At 42.2% G+C, this 12,719-nt stretch overlaps 1 protein-coding gene across 5 annotated transcripts in view; it reads right to left on the reverse strand.

Moving 5' to 3' along the window:
• The window catches only part of GRIP2 (glutamate receptor interacting protein 2), a 385,893-nt gene that overhangs the window by 159,001 nt on the left and 214,173 nt on the right, over positions 1-12,719 (reverse strand). Inside the window, exon 1 of one of the 5 annotated variants that reach the window (XM_079964501.1) lies at positions 9,530-9,614. The exons of the other annotated variants lie outside the window; for them this stretch is intronic. Within the exon in view, the coding sequence (XP_079820627.1) occupies positions 9,530-9,584 (55 nt within the window). The 5' untranslated portion in view covers positions 9,585-9,614. Of the gene's footprint in view, positions 1-9,529; positions 9,615-12,719 lie in introns of those variants that run through there. 5 annotated transcript variants of the gene reach the window in all.

Genomic DNA, 12,719 nt, shown 5'->3' on the forward strand with positions numbered 1-12,719 from the left:
ACCCGATGCAACGTCCTGACATTGTGTGTGTAGTAAGGAGCCAGGGGGTGGAGCCAAACACCATCTGAACATTGAGGGGGCCTGCCCCCTAAAAAAAACTTCCCCCCAAGTGCTTTGGCCCTTAGGAGCTGGCGCCTATCCTATTGGGTCCTTTCCCCCAGTTTTTGGTGCCTGGCTCTCTCCAGACCATTGTCCATGCCCAGCCCTGACATATACAAATAAACTAGGACACGTCCAGAAGATTTTATTGGCCTAGGATGTAACCAACTCTGCCTTCCATTCATCCTTATTCAGTGAAACAGTTCCTGCTGTTCATTATGGGAGCAAAGGAAACATCATCACTTGAGTAGCTATGCAAGAAGTGCAGAAGTGAAGTCATTAACTTCTGGAATCAATGAGTGAGAAAGCACTGCTAGTTTGAAAAGAAATATATAGGTCTACTCTTTGATATATTGCTGGCAGAGCAGGAAGGTTGAGACACTGTGATGGAGTACAACAGTCTCTCTTTGAAGCTGATAGTCTTTAGTCTTCTGTTAGGTCTCAAAGTTGACAACGCGGCAGTCCTTGTCTAGATCTCCTAAAAGCCTGTCTTTTGAAAACGCCTATCTGAAAGCAGCCTAAGTCTTCTCTGTGTGCCAGACTGACATGAAAAGTTAGCAACTACCGCTTTTATTAGTAGTAGTATTAAATTTATAACACAGCCTTCACCAGCAGGTCCTAGGGTTACAACAATTTAAAATACAGAATTAAAGTTAAAACAGAGTAGAGTCACAGGAAAAGGAGGGGCCCTGAAAACCCACATCTCAGACACCGATGGCCAGGGTAAAGACATATATGACCAGATCTGAACAAAAATACCCCATCCAAATCCTGAATTCTAGAGAGGTAGAGAGCCACTTGCCTTCATGTCCTGCTGGTAGACTTCCCAGAGGAATATAGTGAACCATTGTGGGAAAGAGTGTGCTTCACAAGGCGCAACTTTGGCCTGAACCTGCAGAATTCTCCTTATCTCTGAGCATGCCAATTAAAGGCTTAAGCCACAATGTTTCTTCTGTTCGATTCTGTGGGGCTCCAACTAGGATCTATGCTGGTTGCTGGAAAGAACTATAGGCCATTTCAGCCAGGAATCCTATTATTCAAGCCTGGGAAGTTAAGTGATGGTCCAGGGCCAACTGGGTACTACTGAGGAATGCAAATATTGGCTGTTTTCTCTGTACAATTTATAATGAGGTGGTGGTCCTCCCTCTATACCTTCAGCCAGCCCGCTGGTCTCCATTTTATAATCTGTCTTCAACCTGCCCCTGTGGCAATGATCTGCCCTTGACATCTTACTTTCCCCTCCTTGCTCTGATTATTCCCAATGAGGAATATTACAGTTTTCGTGTCTGCCAGTGCTATTGCTCCACACAAGCCAAATTGTTCTGCTTTTAGAAACCAAATGCCAAGTCCTAACAGGGAGATAGTCAAGGAATCTTGGAGAGTGCCTATAGTGGTTTTTTTGTTTTTTTAAGAAGGTAAGTCATTCAAATAAATGCTGATTTATATAGTATTTCAAAAGTTGCCTGCTTCTCATAATTAATCTGCGAAACATAACAGCATAAAAAGTAGGTTAAAAAAACCCTCGGGATCATTTGTGAAATCAAAAAGAAGAAAGTTCAGCACTAAAGCTAGAACTTTGAATTGAGATGAAATCCAAACTCAGCCTGTCAAAGCTCAAATGTAGAACATGGCCTTTTAAAACAGGTAATTGTAGACAGACAGCAAGGCATGGCAAAATGCTCAGCTTTAAGGAGTTTGATCTATTGAGCAACTGGTTTGCAGACCTGAAATGCTTTTTCATCCCTTCAGATTGACATATTTTCCTTTCCCACCCATAATATAAGAGAAACATAATGCACATAGCCCTTGGGGGGTGTCCTTGGGAAAGAATTGTTTGGTCTTTGTACTACCTAGTCATTAACTCCCTAGACAAAAGATTCTCTTAATCAAAATGTATTTGAAATTTGCCAGTACTGCAGACTTCAAGGGCAAAAATCCAAATCAGAAGGGTGCTGTTTTGGACTGCCCGGCCTTCTCAGAATACCACCAAAATATTTTGAAATCCAGGTTCAATGTCTGCTATGCCATGAAACTTAGGGGGCCACCGTGGATCAGTCGCTATCTTTCAGCCTAACCTGGCTTTCAGGCAGGATGAAATGGGAAGGGGTGGAGGGAATCACGTATGCCAGCAGCAGCTCCTTGGAGGAAAGGCAGGATATAAATGTAATAAATGAATAAAATGCTGGTTTAGCACTAAGGAAGTGAGATGAGGAAGTGACCAAGTCCCATAGGCAGCAGCCCAGATGGGAGTAGCAGAAACCTGCTTCCTGTCCTCTTTGACAACCCAGTCTAATTGTTTACTGCGTTGGCACCTGGATTTTTGCATCGCTTTCCATAAATGGCTGCTTTCCAGTGTCATGCTGGGGAGCAGTGGCTTGCTGCCCTGTGCAGCCACAGCCGGGCAGGGGCCGTCTTCCTTAGCCATTCCAACAAGCCAACAGGGAGCAAGCTGGGAGATGTGGCTTCCTCAGTGGACCTGGTGGATGTGGTTTCCACTCAAGTCTACCTTTAATAATATAAGGGAACCATGATGGGGCCTCACCAGCACAGTTTGTTGTTGGAATTCCTCACCCTCCCACCCAGTGTGGTAGGAACTTGCCTGAAGGTGAGCAGAGAGTTTCCCATAGACTTTGCTATGGATTTCTCAGTCATTTACTACAATGCAACCTTCTAGATCATGGGTCTAGACTTAGTCAAACTAAAAGCAGACCCACTGAAATCCATGGGAGTTAATTATGACAATCCATGGGTTTCAGTGGATCTGCTCTATGTATAAATAAATCTGAATCCAACCATATAACCATGAAACAAACCTACGTCGTTTGCTATAGGTGAAAACCAATCTGCTTATGTATACGGCCATTTTCTGTTGGTGAAAACCCACAGCTGCGAATAAGGTTAGTGTCTGACATTATATATATATTTTAAAAATCCAGGTGCAGTCTTGCAAGTTGCATCCATGCCTAAGGCTGCATGCATATACGCTGCTGTTGTTGCATCCATACCTAACATTATAGATAAATATGTTGTTATTGTGAGCAGCAACAGCAGCATTTATAGAGGTCGCCCAGTACCATCCCTGCTGATGTCTAATGTTTAAATCCACAGTTCAGATTTCTGCTACAAGCAAACCTTCAGATTCTTCTTACAGTGAACTGATCAATAACCCATGTCAGGCAGAGAAAATGCAGCTAGTGCAATTAGTGGGGTTGTGTGCATTAGTTTTCAGGAATAATCTAATGGGCGATAGTGTGTGCGTTATAAAATAATGGCTCCCTTCAGATGTCAAGGAGATGAAGAACTGCACAACTTTTAGAAGACCTGGAGGCAGCCCTGTGTCGGGAAGTTTTTAATACTTGATATTTTACTATGTTTTTATATGTGCTGTAAGCCACCCAGAGTGGTTGGGGAAACCTAGCCAGATGGGCAGGGTATAAATAATTTTAAAAAATATTATTAATATTATTTATTTATTTATTATCATTATACTTCATACCGCAATGATTTGTAATGGTCATGGGCTACTTCATGTAGATACAGGCTACTATAGTGAAAACATTCTGTGGAAACTGGGAAAAGGATAAGGTGGTTTTCTGTCTACAAACCATACTCTAGATGAGTTGGGAGTAGGGCTTGCCATACATTACTTTAAGAGTTGCCATCCAAGAACTTTTCCATATCCTTGAGACAGAGCTGAACAGCAACTGAGGAGATGGTGGGTGGAAGAAATTAAGAAGAGCAAAAAAAATGTATCTCCTCTCACCCCAGTACACTTCCAAGTGGACTAAGAATGTTTGTTGCAGCTAAGATTGCTGGGGAATTCTGATGAAAACAGAAACGAGAGCAGAAATTGCTGGTATTTGCACATTTGTTCCACGTCTGGAACAGAAATCAATCTGTTCCAAACAATCTGTAACTGATTATGGTAACACGCCCCCCATATTAGCTTTGTGTTTCCTTTGCATTGAAATGAATGGGGTGGAATAACACAATGAGAGTGTAACTTATGTAATTCATTTTGAAATTTATGTGATTTCAGCACAGTTAACAGCAATAGGAATAACACAGTTTTGGGGAGAAGGAGAACTGCAGCAGAATGGAAGAAGTGGTGCATGCAACAAATACAGGGTAGAACTGGAAAGGATGCCTTCTTACATCCCCAGTCCTAATGCCAGTAACACAATCTGAACAGACCACTGGAGGCCTCAGTGTGTTTACATAGTGGTGAGACTGCTCCCTCCTTGATTGCTCTTTTGGGGTGTGGGTAAGGTACACCAAAAAGTTCCAACACCCATAGCTATTAAATAAATAGGACCCTCGGTGGGTAAAAATGGAGATCCCAGCTGAGTGGAATGAGATTTGTCCATGACATGTGTTTACCCCTAATTACAGGAGTTCCATACCTTACAGTAGTGGTGGGGAGCTGGATCTGTCCCCTTATGGGTCAATTTTGACAGGTGGGCAGGCCCACCCAATTGTCATCCACTTGATGCCGCAATGGTTGTGTTTTGTTTGTTTGCAATCAAGCAGTATATTAACTGTATGTTATTGCCTGTGCAGTCTGAGATGAAACTGTGCGGGCAAAGCACTGTGCCTTTGCTGTCCAAGCCCCAGTCATCAGCTTATTTTTTATTTTATTTTTGGAGGGGGTGTTTCCCATCAGTAAGAATGAGGATAGACACACACGCACACACATGCACACATCACTTAGCATGCTCTGCTTCTTCTGACCAAGGTGTTAGTGATTCATCAGCTCCTGCAGGGCTAACCCAGATCTCTATGCTAATGCTGCAGGAAGCTTGTCTGCTCACCTCTCTTGTTTGCATCCATTTGTAGCTTTAAAGCTTACACATGTACTGTGTTAATAATTTAGGGACTCCGTCCTGTTTCCTTATTTCTTTCACTTGAGCAAATTGAGTACTATAAGTAAAAACAAAACAAATGAGACCGGTGTTCAGGTCATATTAGATGAGACAATAATTTAAACTTAAAAGGATGTCATATGGAACCAGTGTGAGATAGATACATTTGCAGTAGTAGAAATCTCCTATAATCAATGATCACCTAATCCTTTTAAAGGGAGATGTCAGGGATTGAACCTGGGACCTTGTGCATGTAGAAAGTGTGCTCTATTACTGAGCCCAGGGAACTTTGCTTATCTGCACTTTTCTATGAACATCCTGGCAATTGCATCTAGGGTCATTAAATGATGCTAAACTAAACTTTTTAATATTTGCAGTGGTGTGTGGCGTGTTGGGGGGTAGTACTCCTGGTGGAGGACACTTTGTGCTCCTTCTGGGGTAGTGTGTCCACCTTTGGCCCCCACCCTGCACTCACGACAGCGGCTACACTCTGGAAACAGCTTTGACTGGCCAGCTAAACCAAGTGAGGGTAGTCAGTGGGTCTCAAACCCTCAGTGACTTAGGGACTTCCCCTGCATGCGAATTCAGGCTCCAGCGGTTTGAGCAGACGAGACCAGCAGTGGGTCCAATGGTCAAGGAGGCAGTTTTGCCTGTAGAGGGAAGTGTGGGAAATGAGGCATATAGCACTGTGATGTGGATGCACAGCTTTATGTGCATCAGCCGTGTGTAACCAAACTGAAGGTGCCTTATGCACAAATGTCTGGTTTTTTTAGACTGTGACAAACATTAGCAAACATCTCGTGATGGATCGCAGACATATTTTGATTCTTTTGCTTATATACGTTCCTCTGTACAACTTTGTTTCTCGTCCTAGTTGCACAGATTTAGTTCTTGGAAGCATCGTATGATTGGGTTCCTGGTTTGCTTTTTTTATATGTCAACTGACAGATGTCTCTTCTGGGCTTGTACAACACAAGAGATAACCAAGGGCGGAAGTATATTAAGAAGAGAATATTTATGGATCAGGGAGAAAACCCTGAAGACTTCATGCGTTCTTGCAGATCACCTCAGCCTCAGATGCCACACATTAAATGAAACATTTGATTGTGAGAAAATGGAGTTCATAAAAAATAGTGATAATGCAAGTATTTAATGGAGTATCCGATAGCTAAATATGCAGAAGTTGGATAATAGCTATCCTTTCTCCCTTCCTAGCACTTCATTTGAAACCCAATTCCAGCTCAATTTAATCCTTGATCAAAGTAGCAAAATTTAGCACTGGATTAATGCCCATATTTAAAGCTGTCACTAATAAATGTAGGTGATCCACATCAATGTTAAATATATTAGACAAAGCCAGGCAAACTCTTTCAGATAATGCTGAAAACTGTATTTTATTTTATTTTATTTTTAAAACCCATCTGGGTAGATTTGCACATTCATCTAAGAGGCACAAGTTTTCAATTTTTGTATGCATTTAGTGGTTCCCTGCCACATACATAGGGATGTATATGCAAACCAACAATTTTCGGTCAACTGATTTCTGATCCCACACTACGGTAAAGAAGTTGATTTTTACTGGCATCAGTAAATGTGCTGCTGGAAATTATATGATACAAGTAGGGGAACCTCAGACTCCGCTCAGGATTTGTGTAGGGTTCATTCCCTGGGTAGGCAAACTAAGGCCCAGGGGCCGGATCCAGTCCAATCGCCTTCTAAATCCGGCCTGTGGACGGTCCAGGAAACAGCGTGTTTTTACATGAGTGGAATGTGTCCTTTTATTTAAAATGCATTTCTGGGTTATTTGTGGGGCATAGGAATTTTTTCATTATTTTCATTTCAAAATATAGTCCGGCCCCCCACAAGGTCTGAGGGACAGTGGACCGGCCCCCTGCTGAAAAAGTTTGCTGACTCCTGGTTTACTCCTTAGCCTTGTCTTCTCCCAAAGATAACCTGCAAGGCAGTGGAGGTTGAGGGCCAGAGTTTTCCTTCTCCAAGATGAGCTACCTTCCCAGGCTGACAAGCCCTGTCTGACCCTCATCTCTCCTCAACAAGGCATATATGTACAGCTGAATTGGAGGGAGGTTTATGAGCCCCGTTACCAACATAATTTCTCTCCTAACGCTCAGCCCTGTGTGAACAATTTCACACCGTTTTACAGTGGAAATTGTAAAAGGTGTGGTGGGCACGTTTCACAGAGGTAAGGAATATTCATGTAATTTAACTCTCCCCATTTCAGTTCAAAACTAATTTCTATAGACCGGGGAACTGTGTGTGAACCATGAAAGGTGCCCATTGCTTTTAGCAGAATGATTGCAAATATATTCCAGTTATTGTAGTATTGGAAAAGATAACCAGAATTAAGCGTTTTATTTTAAAATCCTTTCCTTGCAGTGCAGGAATCCTGAGTGGGAGGAGAGGGGAGACAGATGTTTGCATTAGACAATGAATAAGATTTGGAACTGAAAGAGCAGGCTTGCCTTTCTCTTCCTAACGGGTACATCAGGAATGACAGAAAACATACAAAGGAGCACCACTCCAAAGCCTGATGCTAAAATGCCTTCACTTGCATGCAGTGATCAATGGCCCAGTTTGAGCTGTTCTCCTTTTACTGCCGTTCACTTAAGGGGGAGGTTTGGTGGTTCTCATCGTCAGACTCCTGTGCTGTTCTCAGCTAAGGATTTTTTCCTTGGGACTTTATGAAGGGCAAAAGTGTAGCATTTACTGCCCCCATGAGGGGGAGTGGGACTGAAAATTTTACCAGCAGAAATAATAAGATTGGAATTCGGAAAGTCTCAAAGTGCCTTTGAACTTGGGCACATAGCCTTTCTCTCACCACTAAGCTGCCACCACAAGTAGCTTCTATACATTTAAGACCAAGGAAGAAACCATCTTGTGAAACACAAGTTCCAGACACAGTTGGGCCCTGCCAACTTTCACTTTAGAAACATAAACATGCTTGAGTCTTAACATGCAGAGCTGATATCAGACTCTCTTTATCATACTGAAGTTCGGAGCTTGCTGTTCTTCTGAATGAGTTTCAAGCAGTATCCAAGCTCTCTCCATCAAGCATGAAGGCTTGATGTACCCAAGCAAAAGAAGCTGAGCTTGTTTCTTTAAGAAAATCAGTAATACACAACCTACATCTAGACTGTGACAATCATTATTCTATAAAAGGTCCATAACTTTTTGTGTGTGTGTGCTTTAGTCCTTTCTACACCTATATGTTATGCCAATTTTTGTTTTTCCTCTGTTTTCCATTTTTCCAATCTGAAGTTCAGTTCTCCACATTTCCACATCAGTTTACATTTTTTTAAAGTCATCATGAAAATTCATCAGCATTTTGGTGCATTTTTTTCTATATGCATATGTTCATGTGTGTGTGTTGCTGTGTGCAGTTTTGCCTAACATATTTTTGCAAAGCAATATTCCCTAATAGAATATTAACCCCCTTGTATATGTATTTTTGTATTACTCTGCTTTGGAACTTTGTTGCAAAATTCAGAGAAGTGTGGATTTTAAAAGAGCTCTACAGTTCACATATTATTATTTTTTCAGAAAGTGCAAATTAGGTGGGTTCCCCTTTAAAAGCAAACTGAATCCATTTTCTGCTCCATTCCTAGCAATGAATGACATACACTTAGATATGCCTGGTACTGGGGATCACATTAATGTCTCGCATTGCTAAACAAATCCAATTCTTTACATTCGTTTTCTCTCTCCATTTTATTACATTTTGCATTCTGCAGTGCTCCCCTTTCATCACAACCCCACCGATCAAGGGTCAGCACAAGAGTACACAAGAATCATATCAGAAGAAAACAAAAGGGCTTTGCCACAGCAGTAAAGTTCTGAAATCAGTCTCTCCCCCCCCCCCCAAAGACTTTTGAAATTAAAAGCTCTGCAACCAGCACTGGCAGTCTTGCACTCCATGGATAAAACTTGATTAATTTTGTGTAGCGGTATGCTGTAGGTGATGGGAAGTGAATTTGTGCCAATAATTCTTTGACTTTATTAATGAGTTTCAGCCTCGCAATAGATTTATCCTATGATTACTGGAAGCATCTCCCCTGTAACCTGTGATTCATCTTCACTCCCACCCTGCAATCTCTCTTCTCTCAGCCCAACCTTCCGAGAACACAATTGTCAAACAACTTTGCGATCTTGTGAAACAAAGGATGGAACTGTCCATCCCGCATCTGGCAAGGTGCACTAAGAACCCTTCTGTAGGAAGTAGAGATGTATGGAAACCTTTCATTACAGCTTATGCATTGGCACCTGGCAATTAAGAGAAGGGGTGTGTGTGAAAAGTTCCAAAAAACCCTCCCCCATAATTGCATTATCACGAGGGTGGGGGAAATGAGCTTCCCCTCCCCCCATCCCCAAACACACAGCAGCTTGAAGGTATGCAGCCCGGTTTTCCTCTTGTCTGGCCAACCCAAAAGTAAAGCATCTAAACTAGAAATCGCTCCACCATTCTGCTTGCCTCCCCTTTAGGGAATGTCTCTGAGAAAGTCATTAAGATGCTACCCTAAGCCCCCCTGCCCCCACCAGGACCCCGGCAGTACCTTTGTTCCGGCGTCTCACCACGCCAAGCCGGCACTTCAGGGAAACAGCAAACATCTTCCCTGGATCGCAGTCTTCCCAATGCCTGCCTCACATAGCTCTCTCTGTATAGCTTCTCCCTCAACACCTCTGCCTGGCTCCGTGAGGGGCTGCTGGCTTTAAATTAATTTATGATTACTGTGAAATGGAGTTGTGCTTCATGTTCTGGCAGAAAGGAGTGAGAGGGAAGGAGCTGGGAAGAGGGGAAGGGAGAAGGGGAACATTCCCCCTTCTCAAGAATTCCTCAGGATTGTGTTTAGCTGTTATTTGTGCCACTCAGGCTAGGTGAATGTGAAATCGCTACTCTACATTTCTGTCTCTGTCCCTCAAATTATTTATATATATCGCAGACACCCTATCATTCTAAGAATCCTTTCTAAGTCCTAGAGTCTAAGATATTAACATAGTCATTAGCAACTGTAGGGTTATTTTTATCCACATGTGTCTCCTTATAAAAACAACACTTTAAAATACAGGAAAGAGCTCTCCATTTCACTGTAAAGTTCTCAGCAAATAAGGAAAAGGGGGGTATTTGACTAAATTTTATTGAGAGTAGACCCACTGAAATTGATAAACATGGCTATGTTAAGACCATTAAATTCAACAGATTTACTCTGAGTAAAACTTAGTTGAATAAGACTAAGAACGTGTATGATAAAAGCCACTGCAAACAAGGAACCCGAAGATGTGAGGATTTGATCTGAGAAATATAAAGGTTATGTCTCACAGTTTTGCCATGGGGTTAAGGGAGAATAACAATGAATTATTAAAATCAGTCTTGCTCAACTTGGTGTCCTGCAGATGTTTTGGACTACAATTCCCATCAGCCCCAGCACACGTGGCCAGTTTATCAGGAGAGCTGGGTGGAGCTCAACAAGCTTGGTGTTTGGGTTGCTCTGCCCATCAGCTGGTGAAGAGTAAGGAGTAAGAGAGTTAAGCAGCCCATCTATAAAATGTTGCTCTAGTTTCAGCTGGCAGTAGGGACTCACTTTATTATACCCTTCATGGGTCGAAATTACCATGTGATGTCATAAAACGCAACTGGGCAACTCTGCCCTAAATAAGAGACAGTGGCTCAGGATGGGACTTGGCTAAGGCAGCCAAATGGTGAAGACCAAGTCAGATCACTATAAACCGGCAAAATGAAACAGTGATTCTGCAATAATTAACCAGCTAGGAGACCTGGTCACACTTTTGGGGATTTGCTGAAAACTTGCAAACCCAGTTGTCCAGAGATCAAGCTGGCAGCAAAGGAAGCAAGGGTCAGAACAAAATATGAGAATATCTCCAAGGTGCCCAGGAGCCAATTTACTTGCCCAAAGTGTTTAAAACATGATTATGCTTCATCAGGGGTGAATCTCATGTAGTACTTTCAAGGAGAGATCAAACCATCTCAAAACCCTCAATAAAAAATGAAAGTACATTTTTCTGCAGCTCCAGTGGTGTAAATCGTTTTGTAAAATTAGTTTATCCATCAGCCAGGCATTCTTAACAGCTCTGTGTCCACTTTTTCAGAACAGGATAACATTGCTGACTAGCTAAAAGTGGACTGAAGCATCGCTGTGCAGCTGGCAAAAGGCAAAAAGATGAAAGAGCTATGAGCTGAATTCATTGCAATCCAGTGTACAAACACGCAAGAAGTGTAAAATTGCCAACGCTATCCAGACTTAGCCAGACACAAAAATCTGGTTCTATACATGGGCCGTAAATATATACCATGGCTCTCCAGCAGTTCCCACTGCCATTAAATGAAGGTATCTGTCACATTATAAAATCCTGATATCCTTATTGGCAGGCAGTGAATTATTGTCACTTCTATTTATAAACTAGAGGCCTTTGAAGACATGAATCCAAGGGTGAGACTTATGAAACAGCAGGGTCCTGCCACCCAAACCCAAAGGGTTAAGGAAATGTTAAAGAAATATTTGTGAATGTTTAAATTGAAAGATGGCATGTAAGGACTAATTTAAAATTCACATGCACATAACCCAAGGCTGTAAAAAAAAATATCCAAACAAAAAACAACTCTTGCACATGGTGGCCTTCTGTAACTCACAATCCCTGCCAGGGATGTAGAGTACTGGTATTGGTATGCTTTACATGACTGGCATGACATACAAATGTCACAAATCGCATCCATTTGGCAAGGCTCCATTTTGCTGAACTTTTTATTGCCTTCCTCCACATGGGGTGTAATATCTGATCTGCCCTTGGAGCAGCCAAGAGCCAGGATCATAGAGTTGGGCAGACGTGTGTCTTGTAAGCCATCTAGCTCCGCCTCTGTTTAATGCAGCCAATGAGGAGCTAGAGCAACACCCCCCAAGAGATGGCTGTCCAGACCTCTACTCCAAGCTGAGTTGATAAGTGGATGAATGGTTCTGCCTTGCGGCACAGGATTAGCCTAGGGCAGCTTTTCCCATCCTGGTGCCTTTCAGATGATTTGGATACAACAGCTATGATGACCATTGGGCTAATGGGGAGATATAGTCTGAAACATCTGGAGAGCGCTAGTTTAGGGGAAGTAGTACAAGATGTCAGGGTTCCTTTCAACTCACCGATTCCAGGATTCAGTGACCATTTGGCTCTCATTCAAACTTGCAGCTACTCCCTTCTCACTAAGAGGAGGAAGACACATTACAAGCCCTACGGGACACACTTAGCTCCTATTTTTAGATATGAAATGTGATGCGAATAGAGCGTAGGTCTGGGCTTTCCCTTTGTAAGAGATAACATTTCAACAGCTACATTTAGAAAGAGCTGTAATATCACTTCTATAGTGAGATACTCCTGTGAATCATACAGTATAAGCCATTGTGGTTCCAGGAAAAAGAAAAGTGAATTTTAGATTATTATTCAATTATATTATTCAGATCAAAAAACATGGGAGCTCCACTAAAACTCCACACCATCCCATTTATTTGCAAAGATAGCATGGGAACGAAACAAAAAACAATTTATTCGCCTGGTCATTAGAGTCAGGAATACATATGTGGCAAATATCATGATGAATTCTACTTATGTTGGCACAATGGCCTGGATTAATTTACTTAATTTCAGAATGGCTAGTTCTAATTGGCTGTCCTGCCCCAAGGGTTTGACTTCCCTTCTTCAGGGGATGTTGCTATGGATTTAGAGAAGGTGAGGGACCTCAGG

The sequence above is a fragment of the Podarcis cretensis genome (genome assembly GCF_951804945.1).
Source record: "Podarcis cretensis genome assembly, chromosome: 2".
NCBI classification, from domain to species: domain Eukaryota; kingdom Metazoa; phylum Chordata; class Lepidosauria; order Squamata; family Lacertidae; genus Podarcis; species Podarcis cretensis.